We start from the raw sequence: 24599 nt of genomic DNA, 5'->3' as shown, positions 1-24599 counted from the left end.
TGTACAATTAGGATATATGCCTCCCAGTCATTTTTTCCACAGTACATTTTAGAAGAAATTTTATTGAAACAATTTCAATTTAAAGGACACGACTCAAATACTTAAAATCCATAAGGAAAGATATATTTTTGGTCCTCTGTTTTGTGGGTAGATTTTTTTTCTTTTTTTTCAAAAATGTATGATAATACATTCTTATTTGTTTTAGTATCCAATATATAGCTTAACTATGCTGAACACCTTCTAATAAAGACAAAATTTTACTTATCTTGGTATCAGATCTAAATAACCTTTGGAGTAGTTGCCTGAAGCATAGAATTATCACACAGTGCTTTTATTTATAGGATACTTTGATAGGTTTGAAATAGTGATGTGCCTTGCACTCTTTGGATAAACCATTTGGGACCATTTATGTCCCAGATATCTACATCCTTCATATGAATCATACAGATAGATAGATCTTTTAAACTCCTTTTAAGCAATTTTGATAATTTGCCTTTCACTGTCAAAGTAATCACTGACATCAATCATTCTATTCTGGGTGACTCGGTGAAAGTAAAAAAGAACAGAAAAGTGTGCCAAATAATTTTGTGCTATGATTTTTGGCTGTAACTCTGAAGATGCTTCATTTTAGCTAACATAAATTTACCAGCATTGTCAGTGAGAGGAAAACAAGAGAAAGAAAAGAAGGAGTGTAAGATTAAGTCAGATGTCACAAGATCGTTTTTGAAAAAGATTTATGAGCTACTGGATACATTGGGCAGGTTTTCTTCTTTTTTCACTCCTAGGATGTGTTCTTGGAGTCAGTATAGTTCATTTTTCTACTGAGCCCTTTCCAGTACAGGGCCACTTAATCTTCTGGTGTAACAATTTACATGAGTGGGTAGTAAAAAATTTGATTTCACTTATTCTCCTATTTGTGGGAAGAGAACATTGGAGAAAAACCAGCGAAGTGGTAAATGTGTTGAAGTTATATATGAAGCTGATTAGAATTTTCTTTTGCTTCTTTCTCTTTCATCTCTGCAAAATGTAAGGTCTTATCCCCTATCCAGTAATTATACATGCGTGCGTGGAGGGGATTTATGGGAAAATTAGTAAAAGAAGGTAAACAAATCCATGATTAGGCTTATTCGATTAATTTTATAACTATGCAAGATTTTTTTTTCAAAAAATAAATCAAAATAAATGAGTAGAGCTTGATGAAAGAGTTACCGTTGAAAATAAACCTGAGAAACAGGCTCAAAGAGTGACAAAGAAATTTGAGAATTGAGTGAGATTTACTGGCCAAAAAGGTTTCCCTGAAGATTAAAAGGAGTAAAATAGACACCTCTCCCTGGTATTGGTTAAGGTGGAGTAGATGAGTTTCATGTTTTTTTTAAGTTCTTACTGTAGCAAGAACCAATTCATAGTAAGTAGAATTATGGTTGTGGGGGCATTGCACTGGCAGGAAGTGACAGCTAACCTGGAGAACTGAAAGAGTAATAGGGCCAAACGCTCAGTGTTTGGTGCCTGGGGAGGAGAGGGAGAGTTTCAAGCCAAGGCAAACATTTTCAAAAGCCTGAAGACAAGATTGTTTCAGAAACTGGGATGGGAAGTAATGAAAATGGAGAGAAAAGCAAGAACCAGATAATGAAGGACCTTGTAGGCCATGCCACGGTGTTTGTAGGTTACCTGAGAGCCGTGGGGAGCCATTGAAGATTTGTATGTTAGAGCACACTGGGACTGCACTTACTCTGCCTGGGGAGAAATGGACTTCAGAAGGCAAAAATGTTGGAAGCATGAGGAACAGTCTGCTGAGAATTTAAGGCACCAAAGGAGTCACGAAGTTCTTCAAAGAAAGTCTGATTTATATTTCATATAACATTAGTAGAGTCAGATTCCTTCCATATTAGTGTGTGATTAACCAAACTCTGTTCAAACACTACTCTCGAAAGCAGGGATAGGCCGCATTATGAAGTCTTGGCTAACACTTAGATTGGTCTTATTTTTAACCCCCTTTAATCATAGATTCTAACAATGCAGGGAGAATATTGCCCAGTTTTCCTCTTCTAGAATTAAATGAAAAAGCTTATCACTTAACATTTTTTTCTGCAAATCAAGGTACTTTGAAGTCAATAAAGCCTAAACTTTTGGGTTTTTTTAATCTTTATTTCTTTTCTTAGAAATTTTCACAATATATAAAAAACTTTGTCTTGAGAAACTTCAATTCAGCTTTCTGCCTCTGCCATTCTTATCTTAGTTCAGTGAATCATTATTGTGCTAACTGAATTAACCTTACAGGAACCAGTCAAGCAGTTTCACAAAGCTTTTCTGAGTTCAATTAAGATCAAAAAGTACATATGTTTCTTACATTTAAAGCTCACAGCGAATGTTGTAGTACACTTGAATTTTAGAAATGGTCTCTCAAGCAGTGCCTATTTTTTAGAAAGTGTATAGCAAATCATTTACCTGACACTTACCATACATATTTCAGAGTTAATGAAAAGTGATGTAAAAAGACTATTGAATAATACTGTTTTGTTTCATTGTTGTTGTATCTATTTTATACATGGGTAATTAAGTCTATTTACAGTATAGATGTTCTGACAAACACAGACTGAATAAATGCCTGTTTTTGAAAGTAGGTCCAAAGAGTCTCAGTTTTCCATCCCAATAAGATGACCTTCCATCTTCTTTTAACCTTTGCTATGCAGACATCAACTTTTGCTTCCCAGTAGGAGATAATGAGATCATTAACTTTTTCTTGAGTATGTATCTGTAATAGAAATAGGAGAATCAAGTAGATCTAGAATAATTTAAACTTTCCTTCCTCTTTGTTTCAATCAGCATTAGCTTTTGCAGGAGATTTTACTTAATTAGAAAACTAATTTTCTTTAGAATTTTAAATTTCCACATTCATCAGTATTCCCTCCTCTTCCTTCCCCTCCAGTAAAAAAGGTTAGGGTTTGAACTAGCTTTTAATTAGGATCATTTGTTTTCAAAGGATACATGGAGACTTCGGGATTTCTAGGCAGTGCTGGGAGGTTGGAGTGTACCCCCGGGGCTAGGAGGGATACTGAATCATCAGGTTCCAGTCTCAAGCCCTGATTCAAGCAATGTTCCTTTTGTCAGTTTCTTAGATAGAACTTCTGGATAAAATTTTGTTTGAAGACAGTGAGTGTATCATGATCTAGAAAAGGTGCTTTCAGTTTTATGGATAATTGAGAATTTTGGCCGGGTGTAGAGGAAAGCGTCGCATCTGTTTTCAGTGAATCTGTGAGGTTGAGATACTTTGTGTACACCTGGATTTGGATTTTTACGTTTAAAATTGAGCAAAGATTCAGAACATTCTCATCGCAACTCTGCCATCAATATACAATGTAGTCTTTGGTATTTAACGTTACCATTCTGATCAAGTTTCTTCTCCAGGAAAAACAAAAATATGATTGCATCTCCCTTCGGTATTTTATGGGACATTATTGTTTACATAACGTTGAGGTATTTTAGAGCATTCTGTTTCTTTTTTCAATCAGATTACTTAAAGATGTGTTTGCTATCTATAACAAATATCCTGTAATATCTGTGAAAAGGCCCCTGCAGGCACTTGAATACACAGTATCTTTTCTAGAATAAACAGTCATTTCTGTTAGTTTTGATTTTGTCACAGTGGACCTCAGGGCAACCAAACATGGGAGTGGAAGACAACTGAGAATGTCCCCCACCCCTACGCCCACTGCTTTTGTCTTAAATTGCTCTAAAGTGTTTGTTCTATGACTTTTGTCTCCCTCTGCCCTCTTTGCAGTCCTATCACACTCATCAGTATGTGGCCAGAGCACTATGAGTGAGTATTCACAGCTCCATATGCACAAGACTGATGTTCTGATCAGCTTTCTCAGCATGGGGTGATTACTAAGCTCTTGTTCTAAAATAATACTTCTGCCCCCTGGGTAACAATCCTAGTGGTTTGTTTGCATGTCAAATTCAGCATTTAACTAAGCTAACATTCCTAAAGTAACATCTGTCAACATTTGTGTGTAAAACTGTTTATTTGCTTTCTCTCTTATAGCCCTTCACAGTCTCCTCAGCTGTTTCATGATGATACCCATTCAAGAATAGAACAGTATGCTACACGGTAAGAAACTCTGATAGGAGCCCTCCACTGCACTGCCACCCAGAATGTATCTCTTTCTGTATTAATCTTATATCATTAACGTGCCTTGATTTAAGGGAGGTAGTTTGGCAGAAGTCGTGATTCCATTATATTTGAAAGCTGGGCTTTCATCTCTCCATGTTGTAATTTGCACTTTACCAAACACCTGCTATACATTCTGTGGACTAAATCTCCATGGGATGTGATTACTGAGCTCATGAGAATCCAAACACCGTACAAGCAGGGTTTAGATAATGTAACCAAGTTTTCAGTGAATGAAAGTAGGGATTGAAAGTGTTCTCAGGAGAGGGTGCACATATGAATTAAAATATGTAATTAAATGTATACTAAAGCTTTATTATTGGGGTTTATTTTAGAGTCCCCAAACAATATAGAGTATAGGCTGGTCTTGATGGTATGTACAAACTTTCAGGAAAAAAATATACACTAAGCATCGGCAGTGCTAGTTACTCCCTATGCCTTAAAAGGTTAGTTCAAGCACCATAAAATAGTAACATTTGAACTGAGTCTAGGCCAAGTAGAAATTTTGGTAGAAAGTCAGGCTTGGACCATTGGGAAAACATACTCAAAAGCATTGAGCTAGGAAAGAACATGGTTTATTTAAAGGATTGCAGGTAGAGAAAGGGGAAAGGATGAGAAGGAATGAAGGGACAGAAGCTGAAGTCCAATAATGGGGGGCCCACCTGCTAAGGAGTAGGATTCTGTCCTTTGGTAAAGGGGAGTCATGGAGAGTCTTTAAACACGAGAGGAACATAATCAGATTTGTGTGAGAATGAAGACTGACCTAAGGGTCTCGGAGGTCAATTCTGAGACTAGGTCTATTAGGAGACTGAGTAACATGGTATAAAATAAAGGTTTCCAGGCCTTAAGGCAGTGGTGATAGAAATATAGCTCAACATTAGATGTTTTAATTTCAAAGTCTTGCTGGGGGATTTGGGCCGTTCTGTATTTTGTGAGAATTAGGACAGTTTAAGGAACACTGAGGATGTACCAGTCGACTATGCCCTATATGGCCACGTTCTCTAACCTCCTTATTTTCATTTTTCAGACTGGCCCAGATGGAAAGGACTAATGGGTCTTTCCTCACTGATAGCAGCTCTACCACAGGAAGTGTGTAAGTAAATCATGAAATTAGTGCTGCCTGGGAAAGCTAGTTCTTGTATTATGGCTGTCGGATAGAATCTTCATTGATTGCAGCCCTGAATTTTGATCCCAATCAAAGTTGATAAGTGTGGTTATAAAAATGTCTACATAGATTTTATGCTTTCAAGCCATGATAGTATAAATTGGATATGTTTATTTAGTTAGTTTCGTATAAGTTACTGAAAAAAATCCTACATTTGGCCACTCATTTGTCTCAGGAAAATCAGATTGTTTTATTTATAAATACAGGTATAGATATTCATTCCATTTGTCTGATATTTCTTGTTAATTTAACAAATGTAATTCTACAGAATATGTGCTATTCTGTAAAATTCTCTTCCTTCTGTGTGCTCACATTTTCTCCATAGTCTCTGCCATTTAATAATTATAACCCACACAGGCTTGGACATCTCTTCCCCACTCTTCATTGAAAAGTGTTAACTCCTCTGCCAATATCTGATTTTATTAGCAACTAGGAAAAGCCTCCTTAACTTAAGAATACTTTTCAAAAACCTTTCTAGACAGATATTTTCCCTCTGATTATCCCACTGTTGTGTGCCATCTTGCTTTTAGAACTTTTCCCGCCCTCCACCACCTTGGAATTAACATTTTAAATTCTGAGTGATGTCTAAAAGATTTCAAGAGTGTCAAGTCTACTTGACTCGCACAGATTCATTGTGGTCTGGATCTGGTGGGAAGCTGTAAGGTAACCAGGAAAGTTGTAGAACATGGTTCTTAGGTGTTTTATACTAAAAAGATCATGGAGAGAGCCAAGGTGAAATACCTTAGGGCACTCTTAACATGGAATGTCTTCTTGTCAGTATTTTTAAAAAATTGTTTTACTGTCATTAAGCTTATAAATAAAAGCTCTCAGGAGATTGTTCAATTTTAAATTTCAAAGATTAGCAAGTTAATACTATATAATAATGCAGTAGTGATTTACCTTATTATTAATGTACTGTGAGTTTGGAACAATTCCCAAAGCAAGATAATAGCATATTCATAATGCTTGTTTCATGTTTAACCTCCTAGTATGTATTTCTTATAAAGTAGTTAGTATCTTGAATATCCTAAATCCACATGACTTCCACCACGTTTGACAGATAGCTAAAGAATTAAACAAAATTTAAAAATAATCATTAAAACCAAAATAATTAAAACCAAACTTAAATTCTTTAAAATGTGTTTTTTGCATCTTGTGAACAGAGTAAAGGCAATGCTCAAATTTAGTTTCTCCTATTTTCAAATTAGAATAAGCACTATTTATTTTTAAATTTAGCACCAGTGCCTGAGAAAAGACAGTAATCAGATGACTAACAGCTGAATACATTTTAATATACTATCAGCAGATATCTTAACTCATTCTTCCATCCAGCAAATATTTATTGTAACCCTACCTTGCAGTAGCGTGCTGGAGGCAATTGTGAGAGCTGGTTGTTAAATTTTCAAGAAGTTTGTAAGCTTCTTGTTAAACAGAGCCGTTATTCAAGTTCATTTGTATACGCCTGCAGTTCAATAGATTCGGTTAAAATAAAAACAAAAGTAATACTCAAAACTCATCACATCCTAATTATTTTACTTCACTTTACTATTATCTATGCTCTTGGGGTGTCAGGTGGTGTGCTGCAACTGTGTATCTTTTCGCAGCTCTACATTCTGTGAAGTCATTAGCTTAAATTGGCCGTGAGGAAGGTATTTAAACCATAGAATTAAAAATGCTACAAATCAGGGCCTTTTTATATATTTATCTTGTAGAGAACCTGCTGGTAAACGCTTAGCAGCACACCACTGCCATGTGTCCAATACTGTATAGATAAAGGTCGATCTGTCTTCAGGAATCTTACAGACTAGAGGGGAGATGGATAAGTGTTCCCACAGGGGAGGAACATGGTGAGGGCATTTGAAGTAGACAAAATAATGGGCCCCCAAAGAAGTCGACATCCTAATCCCTGAAACCTATGAATGTGTCACTTTACATGGCAAAAGGGACTTTGCACAAGTGATTAAATTAAGGATCTTGAGATGGGGAGATTATCCTGGATTATCTAGGTGGGTCCAGTGTAGTTGCAGGGGTCTTTGAAAGATGGAGGAGAGTCAGTTAGGGAAGGGGAGGTAACCGTAGAAGCAGAGGTAAGATACAGAGATTTTACAGGTGCTACACTGCTGGCTTTGAAAATGGAGGAATGTGGTGGCCTCGAGGTGCTGGAAAAGGCAAGGAACCAAATTCTCCCTTCTATGGGAGATTAATAGTGTAAGAATGTATAAATCACTAAAGAGAAATTGTTTTCCAGTTACTGGTACATTAATATTTTCTTAATGAATATGTTAATAAATCTTACTTTGATAAAGCCAATCTGGAATTTCTTTGCTCCTTCACAGTTTGAACTACTGAGTATTCTGGGGTTCTTTTCCTGTGAACATGCAGGGGTTCCATCAAGTGAGAACGCTAACAAGGACTTAACCCTCGAAACTCTACTCTGGACCTAAAATCCAGTGGTTTGACATAGAATGGTCATTCTTTCTCCCTTAAATGTATAATATTTACCTTTAAAATATTTTCATTTTAATCAGTACTTTTTTTTTTTTTTTGGCGGTACACGGGCCTCTCACTGTTGTGGCCTCTCCCGTTGCGGAGCACAGGCTCCGGATGCGCAGGCTCAGCGGCCATGGCCCACGGGCCCAGCCGCTCTGCAGCACGTGGGATCCTCCCGGACCGGGGCACGAACCCGTGTCCCCTGCATCGGCAGACGGACTCTCAACCACTGCGCCACCAGGGAAGCCCCAATCAGTACTATTGACTTGACAAGATGAATAAGTATTACAATAATAAATTTGTAATTCAACATCTGCTGGGCCCAATCTCCCAAATTTGGTTTTGGGTGATCTCAGCCATAGGCAATAAAAGAAAGCCCTATGCCTTTGAGATGTGAATTTTGAGACTTGAACTTGTAATTCTCTCTAAGTTACCCAAGGCCCTTTAGTCATTTGTATCTGCAGTTTGAGCCTTTCTCTGTCCTTCAAACTGGTCAATGAAACCAGCTCCCTGGCTCCTAACAATGTTCATCTTCTATGAAGCTGGTTAATTAGTCGTTGTACCTCCATGCATCATGGGTTGCTACCTCCCCAGCCTAGACCTGAATCAATCTCGTGGTTTATGTGGGCCCACATAAACCCAATTCCCAATATTCCCTTTTCTCCTGAAAGTCTGACTGTGGACAATTTAAAGGCATTAATTTTAAGGATCCTAATTTTCTTTCAAGGAGGAATTGAGCAACCATGTCTCAAAAAGAGACAGGACTCAGGATAGTCCTGGGGAATCTGAGTAGCTGGAACTTAAGGACATCTCCTTAGGCCATTGCCATCAGGATGTCTCACTCCATCTGCCATCTGCCCTTGAGCGACACTGTTGTATGTGGAAGGATCAAATTGGGGGCTGGCCTGATTGGCACTGGCATTGCTGTTTGCAACTCTGAAGCCTGGAACAGAAAAAATCTTTAAAGGAAGGAAATTGCGGACAAAGCGCTTTGCTGTACATTTACTTGACCTGGTTGGTCATATGAATGGCTAGGTTAGGACTCTAGACCTTGTCCATTGACTTTGGACATTGAATATTATGAGAGTTGGAAGCTAAACATTTTTCTTTCTTTACAAATGATTTCCTGTTTTGTTTTGATTTCTGGCTGATTTCTTGAGATGCTTTATCCTGAATAGATAACATTTTCACTGGAATATATATGATCATTTTTCTTTTGTTATTATTTCTTTTTTGCATACTCAGTCTTTTTAGTTTCTATACTCTTTTTCGCCTGAGAAATATTTGCAAATGTTCTCCTCTACTCTTACCTTTTTATTGCTTTATTATTTCATTTTATTATTTAGTTTATATGCACTGTATTTTTATGCTTTGTCCATTTGTCCTGTCCATTTATTAGATCTGTACTTTTTAATCCTCTCTTATGGCCTCTCTCTTCACTTAAATTGAGTGGAGTGCCTCCAAGCATCACTGACTTAGAGTCTTGTTATCCTTAGCAGCTAATTGGTATCCCTGTGGTGTTGATACATTAGCCTCACAGCCTTCTCTGCTCCTTCATAATACAGTTATGTTTAGGGTATAATAATAAATTACCCATTTACTGCCTCTCAGGAAAATACCCTCCCCCACCTCCAAACACACACGCACATACCTCCTTGCCAAGTTTCTGTTTGATTTTGCTACATGGGCCTCCTAGGAGCTTTGGGTTCTGCTTTCTTTCTTTCTTTTTTCATTTATTTTTTTGACCTCATTGCATAGCTTGTGGGATCTTAGTTCCCCGACCAGGGATCAAACCCATGCCCCTGCAGTGCAAGTGCGGAGTCTTAACCACTGTACCTCCAGGGAAGTCCCTGGAGTCTGCTTTCAAACACTGCTGCACTGCATTGGTGCAGAACCCATTCTCTCGTCTTATCCTCACCCTTCTAAATTTAGAAGCAAGCATGAGATTCTTCTGAGAGGCTCCCTTATTTATTTCACAGCCACATGGTGTTTTCACAGGACAGGTAATCAAAGGACGATGCCATAGCTTATTTCAGTCCTTCCCATCTATGTTTCTTATTTCCAGTTTCTAACTGTGTTGAAAGAGTCCCACTCCTTTTTTTTCTTTTTTTTTTTTTTTTTTGTGGTACGCGGGCCTCTCACTGCTGTGGCCTCTCCGGTCACGGAGCACAGGCTCCGGACACGCAGGCTCAGCGGCCATGGCTCACGGGCCCAGCCGCTCCACGGCATGTGGAATCTTCCCGGACCGGGGCACGAACCCGCATCCCCCGCATCGGCAGGCGGACTCTCAACCACTGCGCCACCAGGGAAGCCCCTTACTCCTTTTTCGTTCATTTGATAGTAGAAAGGTGGTGAGATTAGGGAGGTTTACTGATAAAGGAAGCAAAGTAAATCAGCAAGTGGCTCATTTGAACCTGTGCTTTGGCTGTTTTGCAGGCCTAACAGTCATTATTTTCAGTTCCTTCTTTATATCGCTCTGATCTCAGTGCTCAGGAGATACCTTTTCTAAGAACTCACTACCTCAGATGCAATTTCATGTCCCTTCTTTATCAGAGTAAAGTGTGATAACACAGGGTTGGATTTTCAAATTAGACTCACAGAATCAAAGATCTCACCTAGTATCAAGCAGTACTCATAAGCAAAAGGTCCAGGACTGCCCGTGCCACTCACCAGGTTACTTCTGGCTGCGTTAGGATGTGCTCTGACCGCAGGGTAACAGATGAGGTCTTTAAGGGATATTTGCAGTCACATCACTTACACAGTAGGGAGCTGGTTCAGTCATGGAATAGCTCCATTTTATACTCTGATAGCTACATAACTTGCAAGATGTTTTTCTGAAGCCCTATCCTATAAATCCATAGATTCCAGGATTTGTTTACCAAAAGCCATCAAAACAGATCAGGTACAATCTGCCAAAGGTATTCTATAGCAGGACTCTCCTGCTAGTATTAGCCAGGAAGTCTGTCATTCGCACATTTACAAGGAGATCTGACTGGATCTCTGGTAAAAGAAGGGAAGGATTCCAGTCTTGCTGATAAGCATTTCCTTCACATAAACATATCAACTTTGTCTACTTTGTTATACTTCTGTTTCTGTCAATCATTAGATTTGACCACATTATTAATATGTCTAGTTCATTAGACAAGTAGTTAGAAAAGTGGGAGAACCCAAGTCAGTTAAATGGAGTTCCTTGTTTAATGCAGAATGATTGATCCTAGAAGTGACATGCTGATAATATCAAGGAAGATATCTGTAGCTATTTTATAAATATCTACAATTATAATTTATGCTAAGTTATTTAAATGAAAGAATATAAGGATTTGCTTCTCCCACGCTTTGGGTTACAAAGCATTATAAAATTGCTTTTAACCACATGCTAAAGACAGTGAAATCAACTAGTTGATTGGGACTGCTACAGCAAAAGACTACAAACTGGGTGGCTTATAAATGACTAACATTTTTTTCTCATAGTTCTGGAGACGGGGAAGTCCAAGATCAAGAAGCCAGCAGATTTAGTACCTGATGAGGACCCCCTTCCTGGTTCATAGCTGTCATTTTGTAGTTCCCTCGCATGGCAGAAGCAGGAAGGGAGCTCTCTGGGGTCTCTTTCATAAGGATACTAATCCTAATCTTAGAGGCCCCACCCTCATGACCTAATCACCTCCCAAAGACCCTACCGCCACACACCTTTACACTGGGGATTAGGTTTCAACATAATTTCGGGGAGGGGAAACAGTCTATAGCAGTTTATTTTTAATTAGCAGTCTTTTAACCTACTCTTCTGGCATTCAGTTATTGATTTTCCCTGTAAAGTCTTTTACATTAACTATTTAAGTGTTGCACTTTATATCCTCTGCTGAGTAAAATATCTCTTCTAAGGTTTGTGAGATATACATGTTAGACCAAAGGCAAAGCATGGAATGTTGGTGTGTGTGGATAGTGTACATACACTATTAGGTAAAATATCTTCCCAGAGTTTTAAAATGAGGTCATTGGGGCACTGAGCTTTAAGGCAGCCATGGGTCAGTAGCCATCCTGACCATCGTCGTTTCTCCTTCCTTTACCTCCAGAGACATCCATGTCCAGCTGTGAGCCTTTGTGTGTGTCTCCTTTGTCTCCATAGGGAGGACGAGCATGCCCTCATCCAGCAGTACTGCCAGACGCTCGGAGGGGAGTCCCCTGTGAGCCAGCCCCAGAGTCCCGCTCAGATCCTGAAGTCGGTAGAGAGGGAAGAACGCGGAGAACTGGAGCGGATCATTGCTGACCTTGAGGAAGAACAAAGGTGTGCTAGACCTAGGAGGAGAAGATGTGTCACCCTGGGAAAACTTCTGATGGGGAATTCTTTCATGTTCACTTCAACATGACCCTTACCCATTCTTTTTTCAGGACTATTGTCGAGGAAGTACAGTGGAGGCAAACTTTTAAGAGGACATTAACACACTGGGCAGCTGGCTGCAGATTACAGCTGCATTTCAGGGTTCAGGGATGGTGTCTGTTAGAGCACTTGTTTATTTAAAAGCACAGTTTTATTCATGCATGCTTATATCATGGTTGTACGTGTTTTTACCTATGAGGAAGTAAGTAGCACGGGCACGAGCTCATAGACGATTTTGGTGAGAAGGTGAGGTATACAATACTAATGCCAATTTTCCCTTCTCTGCACTAGAAATCTGCAAGCGGAATACGAGCAGCTGAAGGAGCAACACTTGAGAAGGGGCCTCCCTGTTGGCTCCCCTCCAGACTCTGTTGTGTCTCCTCATCACACGTCGGAGGATTCAGAACTTATAGCAGAAGCAAAACTCCTCAGGCAGCATAAAGGTCGGCTGGAGGCTAGGATGCAAATTTTGGAAAATCACAACAAGCAGCTGGAGTCTCAGCTCCACCGACTTCGGCAGCTGCTAGAGCAGGTAGAGTGTGCGGAACTTGATGTCACCTGTCCCCACCCCATCTGCCCCAGTCCCATATCCCATGGGACTCAGTCCCAGAGTTGGTAGAGAGGTTCACTTCCGGTTTCTCCTCTCCATAGTGGATTTAGACTGGCTTAGAAATCCCTCTTCAAACATAAGCATTAAAGGCTCACTGGCACCAAAAAATGCGTTTTCCCAGCTTAAGATGGAATTGCCCATTCTTCTTTAACACTGAAATCTGTTTCAGCTCTGAATAGTTTAAGGCAAAAGATCCTATAACATATATCTGCATAAATTACATTTGGGAAAGAAACATCTGTGGGCATTAAGGGAAAGGAACTCTTCATGGTAAAACCTCCTTCCAATGAGCTATTTTCAAGAAATTAGGTAACATGTTTATTAATTTGCAGTTTTTATTTCCTAACATAGCCACTATTTCCCGCCATAACGTGTTTTATGGCGGTTGTTTGCAGACTTTCTTGACAATAAAAAATACAACTTGCATTATGATGAATGCATGCATGTATGATGAATACAGAATGCTAATTGCTGTTACTAAAAAATGCTCTTACTTGCTATTTTTTTCCTTCCTTCTTTCCTTCTTCCCTTCCTTCCTTCCTTCCTCCCTCCCTCCCTCTTATTTTTCTTCTGTCTTTCTTTCTTAGTGCTGGTTTTATAACTCATCAACGGGTAATAGCCTGCAATTTTGAAAAACACTGTTCTTTGAGATATAAAAGAAGCATCAGAAACAGCTTCTGCCTTTTTGCCTTCAATCTTGTTAGAGACCATAACAAAATAGTATTATATATAAGGCAGTATCATCTATAAAGACACAACACACTATAGAGAATTAAGTACCTGATTACATCTAGCAGTTAAAGCATAGGCATCATGTCACAGAACTGGTAGTGAAGATATCTTTGCAGCAGGTGTCTGTTGTATAGAATCCCAGCAAATGGACCTGGAACTTTTCTCTCTTGAAGAATCCCTGACATGAGAATTCATGTCATCTTTTGCCTCTTTCTCTGGCCTATGCAGTATGGGGCCCCTACACAGTGAATAGGAATGACTTTCTCCAGAAATGATTTATTGAGTCAAAGGCAGAAACAACTCTCTCTCCAGTGATTTTCTCAAGTTTTAGAAAACCATCTTTTCGCAGTTGCTATCAGTATCTTTTAACATGTCAGAATCATTCAAAACAGTGTAATTTTTGCACTACCTGCACAGTGGGCCACAGAATACCCCTTATACTTTCTGAATGTCTGTCACTGTTTCAGACTTTTTGTGAGACTGCTTGGGGGAAGGTTTACTTTGGAATTGTGCATCATTAGACCTTCCCCAAGGCCTGGCTGGTTTTCTCTAAGTACTTTGAGATGTTTGAAGCTTATCTTGGTGCCACTCCTGTACATTGGAAAAGCTACATTGTTAGTAATGTGAATTGATGTTTCTGAATGGTGCCTGGGTAAGGGATGACTTTTCTCTGGAATTCTTTTAGAATATGAAGTGTGAGTATTAAGGACTTACTGCATAGGTAGAATTGTTGTGGAAGGAAGCTGTGCTTGAAAGCTTTGTTTGCTGTAGTCTGTCGATGCTCTTGAGAGCCGAAGGCTCTTCTGCTCACCTTCACCTCCCCCTACTAGCTTCCTCCTGTTAGACAGAGCTGCCTAATGGCTCATGAGCCTTCAGAATTGCACAGTAATGCTTTTCGAGAAATCGGATATCTAAATGGCTCTGCATATTCCAGACTGTGGAGCTCTCATCCCTTCTTAATGACTTAGCATGAATGCCAAAAGTTGATGGAAAATTCAACTCTGATAGTAAAAACTAGCGAAACTACCAGACTTCAGCTTATATAGATGTAATGGAAAAATCAGCATCAAAAACCCTGTAACTGGGACTTCCCTGGTGCCTGCCAATGCAGGGGACGTGGGTTCGAGCCCTGGTCCGGGAAGATCCCACATGCCATGGAGCAACTAAGCCTGTGTGCAACAACTACTGAGCCTGTGCTCTAGAGCCCGCAAGCCACAACTACTGAGCCCGTGTGCCGCAAGTACTGAAGCCCACGTGCCTAGAGCCCGAGCTCTGAAACAAGAGAAGCCACTGCAATGAGAAGCCCACGCATCGCAACGAAGAGTAGCCCCCGCTCACCACAACTAGAGAGCACACAGCAATGAAGACCCAACGATGAAGACCCTATGCAGCCATAAATAAATGAATAAATAAATTTATTAAAAATATATTTTAAAAAAACAAAACAAAAACATTGTAACTTCTGCATTCCCTTTACAGTGGATCACACTTTTCTAGTTTGACCATGTACTTGTCAATTTCAAACTTTCTGCCTTTGTGAAGTATTTATTAGGTGTCAGATTCTGTTCTAATTGCTTTAGAAATACTAATTGATCACCTCCTTCACAAAACCCTCTGACACAGGCACTCTTACCACTAGTTTATAAATAAAAAATCCAGTTTTTATAAATAAAAAGCAGACGATTATAAAATTTCCTCAGAGGGACTTCCCTGGTGGGGAAGACTCCATGCTTCCACTGCTTGGGGTGTGGGTTCTATCCCTAGTTGGGGAACAAAGATCCCACATGCCACAGTGCAGTGCAGCACAAAAAAAAAAAAAAAGAAAAAAAAATTTCCTCAGAATTACTCAGCTCTGAGTGACTGAGTTTGTATCCAAGCAGCTAAATCCAAAATCGTGCTCTTCACCACTCTCCAATATTGCTGTTAAATGTTGATTGAATAAAAAATGAGCTAATTTTGAAATTAGATAAATTTACTGTATGAGAAACAGTGTTAATTTTTTTAAAAGATGAATGAAACATGTTTCCAAATTCACTTGGTTGACATAAAAATAATGGAACAATTGAGGAATGACACTGATAGTGATAGGTAAATCTTGCCATATAACCAAGTGAGTTCTTCAAGGTGCCCAAATCAAAAGGGAAGGACCACTTGGTCCTCAGGTGGATACTGGTGAGCCCACCAACTAATGCTAAAATGTATTTGAAAATGACTGGGGGTGAAGAATGTTATGTGATTTAATTATCTGTCATTGGGGAGGGGAAGTTAGAAACGGAAATGTTTTCTTTAATCGTTATTTGAATCTTTCCTCCGTTCTAACCTCTGAATGTGATTCCAGCCTGAATCTGATTCCCAAATCAATGGCGTCTCCCCCTGGGCTTCACCTCCGCAATCCGCACTGAACTACTCACTGGATCCGGACCCCGGCCCACAGTTCCATCAAGCAGGTCCGTGTCCCCAAGACTTGGCTACTCCCTCCCCTGGTCTACTCTGGGCTTTGCCATTTGTTTGCTTTTCATTTTAAATAACATTCTCACACATGGGTGCCTTAGGGCATAAAGGAATTTGTATCCTCTGTGGTCTCAGCTGAGTACAAAGCCATTTTAACTGTACCAAAAAAGCAAACATTTTAGAATAGTGAACTATAATGCGCTTGTTTATATAAGGTGTAGTAGTGGACTGAATTCTGATGAAAGATGAAAAGGAGCTCTTTCCTTTTGGGATGAGCACAATTTATTTTTTTCTTTGCCTTAGGAACAATCCTTTTTTTCAGTAAATTTCCCGTCTCTAAAATTTCATACTTGTACACATTCAGAATAACATACTAAAGAATATTACACCAAACATAGTTTTCTTTGCCTAGGGCTGGAGACTCAGCGTTCTGCTTTCTCCATCCTAGCTCCTACAGACATTTCCACCCCTCCCACCCCCATCTGAGGCTGGAGTCCCACCCAGCCTGTCACTGGTCACAATGGGGACCTGTCACTGCTGCTAGGAAGGGCCCTGTCAACCAGGCATTCTGGAATGACATTTTGTTACTGATGAAATTAAGTTCTAAAATTCTACTGAGGACCACATACTTTAAGCAAATTAATTTGTTTATCTTTTGCTGCATTAATCTGTAGAAAACCTAAAATATTAATATTATTTTAATTTTTAAATAAGAGGACTATTTTGCTATCGATTACAGACTAAAAAACATCAAAGTAAAAAGTTTCTTATAAAATACCTCTAGTGGGAGTTCCCTGGCGGTCCAGTGGTTAGGACTCTGCACTTCCACTGCAGCGGGCATGGGTTCAATCCCTGGTCGGGGAACTGAGATCCCACATGCCCCGCAGCATGGCCAAAAAAAAAAACTACCTGTAGTTTTGTGGCAGTATAAGCTAGCCTATGTGACGTCTCCAAAAGGAAGGAAGGAAAAAGAAATTAATGGAATATCTTTCTCATATGAAAAAATACTTGTAATGCCCAGTAGTGGAATTCTGACTAATAAATTGCAATAATATGACTATTATTTGTCACTCGTGAATTTTCCCCTGACATGTGGATTCTTCCTTTAGAAACATCTAATAAGTTTTAATTATGTAAAATTCTGTTACCACAAAAAAATACAAAAATGGTTTTGGAATTTTCCCCTAAAATTATCCTTTATAAGGAGAACTATTTTCACCTTGATATTTAGAGGCAGTGCTAGTATTTTCTCCCTGAAGTTGTGTTTTGGTGGAAGACCAGACATTAATTTCAGAGTGTCTCTTGTTCTTTCTATCTGCTGTCACAGCGGCAGAGGACCTGCTGGCCCCACCTCATGACACCAGCACAGACCTCACAGAGGTTATGGAGCAGATCAACAGTACATTTCCATCTTGCTGCTGTGAGTATGAAAGATCATAACGCGACTGCTACGCTTTTTCCTTCCATTTCTTTTTTCCTGAGTGGGGCCCTTTGTCTTCTTTGGTAAGATAACAAAAACCAATATTAGAAACAAGACTGTAACTTATTTGAAGACAAATCAAACGTTCCGTGTGTCGGCAAAGCAAATGAAGCCCAGCCTAGGTACCATCACATCACTGGGCACAGGGCCAGTGAGAGCTGCTCTTTGGGATTCTTTGGTCTTCCTTCTGAGTGATAACATGAGGCAAATAAAACAAGCCTCTCTTTAAGGAGAAATTATCCTCTTCAATGCAGGCTATAGTAAGAAATATGTATTACTTCAAAAGAGAGCTTTTAGTGACATACCAAGCAAGGTCTGAAAATGGCTTTTTCTAATGTAATTCCCTCTCTTCTCTTCAGACCTTGTCTTCTGATGTCATCAAATTCAGGTGTAGAAAGGGATTATTTTCAAATTTTCCTTTTTTTTTTCGTTTTGGTTTGGGGTTTTTTTTGGTTTTGGAGTTCTTTTCTCATGGAATAAAATAGTCACTGTATAAAGGCCAAACTATTTAAGGCATCACAGATTATGACCCTGTGAATTTTCCATATGAAAACTAAGAGCCAGAAAATAGCCAAATAAAAACAGTTCAAATCCCAGAGGAAATTATATAATGATTGCTATTTATTGATTTTTTTCCCAAACATTTTGTTTTCAGTACCTTGCCGCCTTGCAGTTTCTGCCGAGCTCTCACAGAAAGCATTTCTGCTGTTTCAAACAGTTTACTGTATATACATAGTATATAGTGCTACAATTATATTTTAAATAATCTTTTAAATAAATATGATTATTTATAAATACATTTATAATTTTCAGGGTGATTAAATCTAGTCAGCTATTAGACTAAGATTTTAGTATATACATATACTGTTATATATCCTGTATATGTAGTGTGTGTATATATATATATATATAAAACAGCTTCTCATCGCACCCTTTTCCATCCTCTCAGAAAATATCATTTTAAATGAGGGAAAAGACATTATCAGGAGTGTAGGTAAACATGATATATTGACTTCGTTTAAAAAGTATGCTTCAATTTATACCACTCTACAGTTTACAAAATGCCAGCCTTAGTGGGAAGTGGAAACAGCTATTTGAAATATAATCTCTGAATTTTCAGAAGTAATTGCCTAAAGGACATATGGCAGTTTCCACAAGTCCATAAATATATTTATACTTGGGAGCATATAATTTCCCAGGTTATTATTTGTAATTTCATTTCTCAAAGTTTGCAGAATCCTATGTACCATATATCAATCTTCGTGCTCCCCCCCAAAAAGCATGTGCATACACACACACACACACACACACAGACACACACACACACACACACACACACACACACACACACACACACGCAGAGGTTTTTGGCCCTGTAGAGTATCACAGAAGCTTCAGAGGGTCAGGTGAAGCCCATATGCTGTCAGATTGTTACTTATTTGCTAGGCTCTATAACAGCCATAGTAGATGAACAGGTTAAATCTTTGTATTAATTATAATTCAAGGTTAAATTTAATAGAGATGTTGGTTCCACATTATATTTTACTTAATGGCTACATGAAATAGTCTTTATAAGCCAGAGTTTCAAAATTAAATTACTTTTTAGTTCAGCTTAAATCCAAATACGTTAATAATTAGTTAAGAACAAATTCTGTAAGTCAAACCTGTTTAGAAGTTTTTATTCAACTATCATAATGGATATTTTCAAGTTAAAAGTCAATTGGCAGTGAGAGCTAGCATGGGAAATATATTTAAATATATTCTTTCTAGTGGATATAAAATGTATAATTTCCATATTAAAATTTTTATACAAGAATTCATGATATGTTTTAAAAGTTTAATTTTTTTTAAGCAGTTACTCTTAAATCTTTTTCACAGTATATTCTTATATGGAGATATTGTATAAGGCTGATCTATGTCATATTTTATAAGAGAATATAATTAAAAATAAATAGTAACATAACTATAGGGCAAAAATAAATCTTAAGAGAGGGGTGCATTCATTTCATTTTTTGGCTTCCCGTAAAGGCAAGTGTAAAATTCCCATTGGTTGGTATCTTATTAGCCATTAATTGCTATTATGGGTTCCTGAGAACAGTATATATCTTCAATGGGATCCACATGACAGGTTAAACTCCCACTTTGCATTGGCGCCTTCTCACCTGTGCAATTCTCTATTGTGAGGGTGAGTTGCAGAAACCCAAGATTCCTTAACAGGATGTGGCTCTGTGTTCTTACAGTCAAAGTTTGCACATTCACAAATATTTGTAATATTTATAGTTTTCTGTGGATGAGCATTACTAGTCATATGTTATTTTGAAGAGCTCAAGTACATCCCATATACGAAATGATGATAGTATTATTTTAGAAATCCTTTTAAATTTAGATCTTATTATTTTTTGTTTCCGAGGTTCTTCTATTAATTTGGGTTTAGATTGCTCTTCTTGGTATTTATATATTGTACTCTGCTTTGATAATATAAAAATCTCCAAGATAGGGACAGCTTTCCAGAAAAATAAAGGTGTAACTGATTTATTGGTAAAATTGATATATATTTTTAAAGTTCTGCCTAAAGTTATTAAACTCTTTAAGAAAATGGATGCAGAATAGAAATAAGCATCTGCCATAGATTTGGTGCTCAATACATTTCTGAATGGAATGAGTGAATGAATGAATGAATGAATGATTACATATTCCCACTGGGAAGGAAGGTTTAGTTGTTGAAGTTTCCCCCAGATAGTACTTAGAAGATTCTGTAGGATTCCTTAGCTTTGTTGCCCCTTTTAAGTTGCTCAAGCTAGCAAATATTTTAATAAGCCTTCGCATTCCTGAAACTTACTGACCACCTTTGGAGGATTTTTTGAAAGCAAATCAGATTGGCATCCTCCTAATGGCAAACCAATCCCTTGAGCCCCTGTAACTAACAAGAACTTTAAAATTGCTTGTCACCAGCATACAATGAATTGAGATCTGCATGTTAACCTTGACTTTTGATCCTTTGTGAATTAAAAATTAGCATGGTCACAAGTGAATTTCCACTCCTGGAAGTCTAGGAATTAAAATGAAATTGTATTCTTAAATCCTAATTGCATGAATTGCCTACTCAAACATGACTTTTTCTTTCTTACTCTGTCTGTATATTGTTGCACATAACACTTTAGAATTCCTCTATCTTGGATTAATATCCCACTTGGTCCTGATAGCATCCTTGAATTATGGCCTTTTAAAATTTTCTTTTAATTACTTACATTGAATTTCAGAGCAGAGAGGCAAGCATTTCCGTCTCTTCCTGGCAAGGAGTTAATGAAGGGAATTTAATTCTGTTGCCTATATCCAATATACTAAAATTTCCACTGACTGCTGTAACTAATTTTTTTAGTGTAAAATCTTTTGTTGGTTTTTTTCATTTGTATCATCCAAATATATATGATACTAGTAGTAAGCTGAATATTTTTTTTTACTAATAGACCAATAAATGCTTTTTCACTTTTTTTATCTACAAGCATACTTTCACTGTGAATTGCCTATATTTATTTATTTATTTATAACATCTTTATTAGAGTATAATTGCTTTACCATGTTGTGTTAGTTTCTGCTGTATAACAAAGTGAATCAGCTATATGTATACATATATCCCCATATCCACTCCCTCTTGTGCCTCCCTCCCAACCTCCCTATGCCACCCCTTGAGGTGGTCACAAAGCACCGAGCTGATCTCCCTGTGCTATGCAGCTACCTCCCACTAGCTATGTTTTTTTTTATAGTGCTTAATGGTTTTTATTTTTTTAATTTTTATTTATTTTTAACATCTTTATTGGGGTATAATTGCTTTACCATGTTGTGTTAGTTTCTGCTGTATAACAAAGTGAATAAGCTATATGTATACATATATCCCCATATCCCCTCCCTCTTGTGTCTCCCTCCCTCTCACCCTCCCTATCCCACCCCTCTAGCTGGTCACAAAGCACCAAGCTGATATCCCTGTGCTATGTGGCTGCTTCCCACTAGCTATCTGTTTTACATTTGGTAGTGTATATATGTCCATGCCACTCTCTCACTTTGTCACAGCTTACCCTTCTCCCACCCTGTGTCCTCAAGTCCATTCTCTACGTCTGCATCTTTATTCCTGTCCTGTGCCTAGGTTCTTCATAACCATTTATTTATTTTTTTTAGATTCCACATATATGCGTTAATATACAATATTTGTTTTTCTCTTTCTGACTTACTTCACTCTGTATGGCAGACTCTAGGTCCATCCACCTCACCACAAATAACTCAATTTCGTTTCTTTTTATGGCTGAGTAATATTCCATTGTATATATGTGCCACATCTTCTTTATCCACTCATCTGTCAATGGACACTTAGGTTGCTTCCATGTCCTGGCTATTGTAAATAGTGCTGCAATGAACATTGTGGTACATGACTCTTTTTGAATTATGGTTTTTGCACAGTATATACCCAGTAGTGGGATTGCTGGGTCATGTGGTAGCTCTAGTTTTAGTTTTTTAAGGAACCTCCATACTGTTCTCCATAGTGGCTGTATCAATTTACATTCCCACCAACAGTGCAAGAGGGTTCCCTTTTCTCCACACCCTCTCCAGAATTCGTTGTTCGTAGATTTTCTGATGATGCCCATTCTAACTGGTGTGAGGTGATACCTCATTGTAGTTTTGATTTGCATTTCTCTAACAATTAGTGATGTTGAACAACTTTTCATGTGCCTCTTGGCCATCTGTATGTCTTCTTTGGAGAAATGTCTATTTAGGTCTTCTGCCCATTTTTGGATTGGGTTGTTTGTTTTTTTGATATTGAGCTGCATGAGCTGTTTGTATGTTTTGGAGATGAATGCTTTGTCAGTTTCTTCATTTGCAAATCTTTTCTTCCATTCTGAGGGTTGTCTTTTCGTCTTGTTTATGGTTTCCTTTGCTGTGCAAAAGCGTTTAAACTTCATTAGGTCCCATTTGTTTATTTTTGGTTTTTTTTCCATTCCTCTGGGAGGTGGGTCAAAAAGGATCTTGCTGTGATTTATGTCATAGAGTGTTCTGCCTATGTTTTCCTCTAAGAGTTTTATAGTGTCTGGCCTTACATTTAGGTCTTTAATGCATTTTGAGTTTATTTTTGTGTATGGTGTTAAGAAATGTTCTAATTTCGTTCTTTTTTTTTTTTTTTTTTTGCGATACGCGGGCCTCTCACTGTTGTGGCCTCTCCTGTTGCGGAGCACAGGCTCCGGACGCGCAGGCTCAGCAGCCATGGCTCACGGGCCCAGCCGCTCTGCGGCATGTGGGATCTTCCCGGACTGGGGCACGAACCCGTGTCCCCTGCATCAGCAGGTGGACTCTCAACCACAGCACTACCAGGGAAGCCCCTAATTTCGTTCTTTTACATGTAGCTGTCCAGTTTCCCAGCACAACTTATTGAAGAGGCTGCCTTTTCTCCATTGTATATTCTTGCCTCCTTTGTCAAAGATAAGGTGACCATATGTGCATGGGTTTATCTCTGGGCTTTCTATCCTGTTCCATTGATCTATATTTCTGTTTTTGTGCCAGTACCATATTGTCTTGATTACTGTAGCTTTGTAGTGTAGTCTGAAGTCTGGGATCCTGATTCCTCCAACTCCGTTTTTCTTTCTCAAGGTTGCTTTGGCTATTCAGGGTCTTTTGTGTTTCCATACAAATTGTAAAATTTTTCATTCTAGTTCTGTAAAAAATGCCTTTGATAATTTGATAGGGATTGCATTGAATCTGTAGATTGCTTTGTGTAGTATAGTCATTTTCACAATGTTGATTCTTCCAATCCAAGGACGTGTTATATCTCTCCATCTGTTTGTGTCATCTTTAATTTCTTTCATCAGTGTCTTATAGTCTTCTGCATACAGGTCTTTTGTCTCCTTAGGAAGCTTTACTCCTAGGTATTTTATTCTTTTTGTTGCTATGGTAAGTGGGATTGCTTCCTCAATTTCTCTTTCAGTTTCATTTATTTCTGATCTGATCTTTATGGTTCCGCTAACCTTGGAGGTTCCTTTGTTTTTCTTTCTCTAATTGCTTTAGGTACAAGGTTAGGTTGTTTATTTGAGATGTTTCTTGTTTCTTGAGGTAGGATTGTATGGCAGTAAACTTCCCTCTTAGAACTGTTTTTGCTGCATCCCATAGGTTTTGGGTCATCGTGTTTTCACTGTCATTTGTTTCTAGGTATTTTTTGATTTTGTCTTTGATATCTTCAGTGACCTCTTGGTCATTTAGTAGCATATTGTTTAGCCTCCATGTGTTTGTATTTTTTACATTTTTTTTCCTGTAATTGATATCTAGTCTCATAGCATTATGGTTGGAAAAGATACTTGATATGATTTCAGTTTTCTTAAACTTACCAAGGCTTGATTTGTGACCCAAGATATGATCTATCCTGGAGAATGTTCCATGAGCACTTGAGAAGAAAGTGTATTCTGTTATTTTTGGATGGAATGTTCTATAAATATCAATTAGGTCTGTCTGGTCTAATGTGTCATTTAAAGCTTGTGTTTCCTTATTTATTTTCTTTTTGGATGATCTGTGCATTGGTGAAAGTGGGGTGTAAAAGCCCCCTACTATGAATGTGTTACCATTGATTTCCCCTTTTATAGCTGTTAGCATTTGTCTTATATATTGAGGTGCTCCTATGTTGGGTGCATAAATAATTACAATTGTTATATCTTCTTCTTGGATTGATCCCTTGATCATTATGTAGTGTCATTCTTTGTCTCTTCTAATAGTCTTTATTTTAAAGTCTATTTTTTCTGATAGGAGTATTGCTAATCCAGCTTTCTTTTGATTTCCATTTGCATGGAATATCTTTTTCTATCCCCTCACTTTGCGTCTGTATATGTCCCTAGGTCTGAAGTGGGTCTCTTGTAGACAGCATATGTATGGGTCTTGTCTTTGTATCCCTTCAGCCAGTCTGTGTCTTTTGGTTGGAGCATTTAATCCATTTACATTTAAGGTAATTAACCATATGTCCATTCCTATTACCATTTTATTAATTGTTTTGGGTTTGTTATTGTAGGTCTTTTCCTTCTCTTGTGTTTCCTGCCTAGAGAAGTTCCTTTAGCATTTGTTGTAAAGCTGGTTTGGTGGTGCTGAATTCTCTTACCTTTT

At 38.2% G+C, this 24599-nt stretch overlaps 1 protein-coding gene across 10 annotated transcripts in view; it reads left to right on the top strand.

Annotated features, from left to right (window-relative positions):
• UTRN (utrophin) overlaps positions 1–24599 on the top strand; it is a 497409-nt gene that overhangs the window by 464160 nt on the left and 8650 nt on the right. For 9 of the 10 annotated variants that reach the window (XM_060029843.1, XM_060029847.1, XM_060029845.1 and 6 more), the window contains 7 exons: positions 3779–3817; positions 4043–4108; positions 5196–5261; positions 11947–12105; positions 12490–12730; positions 15879–15987; positions 17319–17411. In XM_060029843.1, the coding sequence (XP_059885826.1) occupies positions 3779–3817; positions 4043–4108; positions 5196–5261; positions 11947–12105; positions 12490–12730; positions 15879–15987; positions 17319–17411 (773 nt within the window). The remainder of the gene's footprint in view (positions 1–3778; positions 3818–4042; positions 4109–5195; positions 5262–11946; positions 12106–12489; positions 12731–15878; positions 15988–17318; positions 17412–24599) is intronic. The other variant, XM_060029848.1, reaches the window with a different exon arrangement.

The sequence above is a fragment of the Delphinus delphis genome, chromosome 14 (genome assembly GCF_949987515.2).
Source record: "Delphinus delphis chromosome 14, mDelDel1.2, whole genome shotgun sequence".
In the NCBI taxonomy this organism is placed as follows: Eukaryota; Metazoa; Chordata; class Mammalia; order Artiodactyla; family Delphinidae; genus Delphinus; species Delphinus delphis.
Note: the sequence above shows the minus strand (reverse complement) of the source record. Positions and strands in the feature narration are given on the sequence as shown.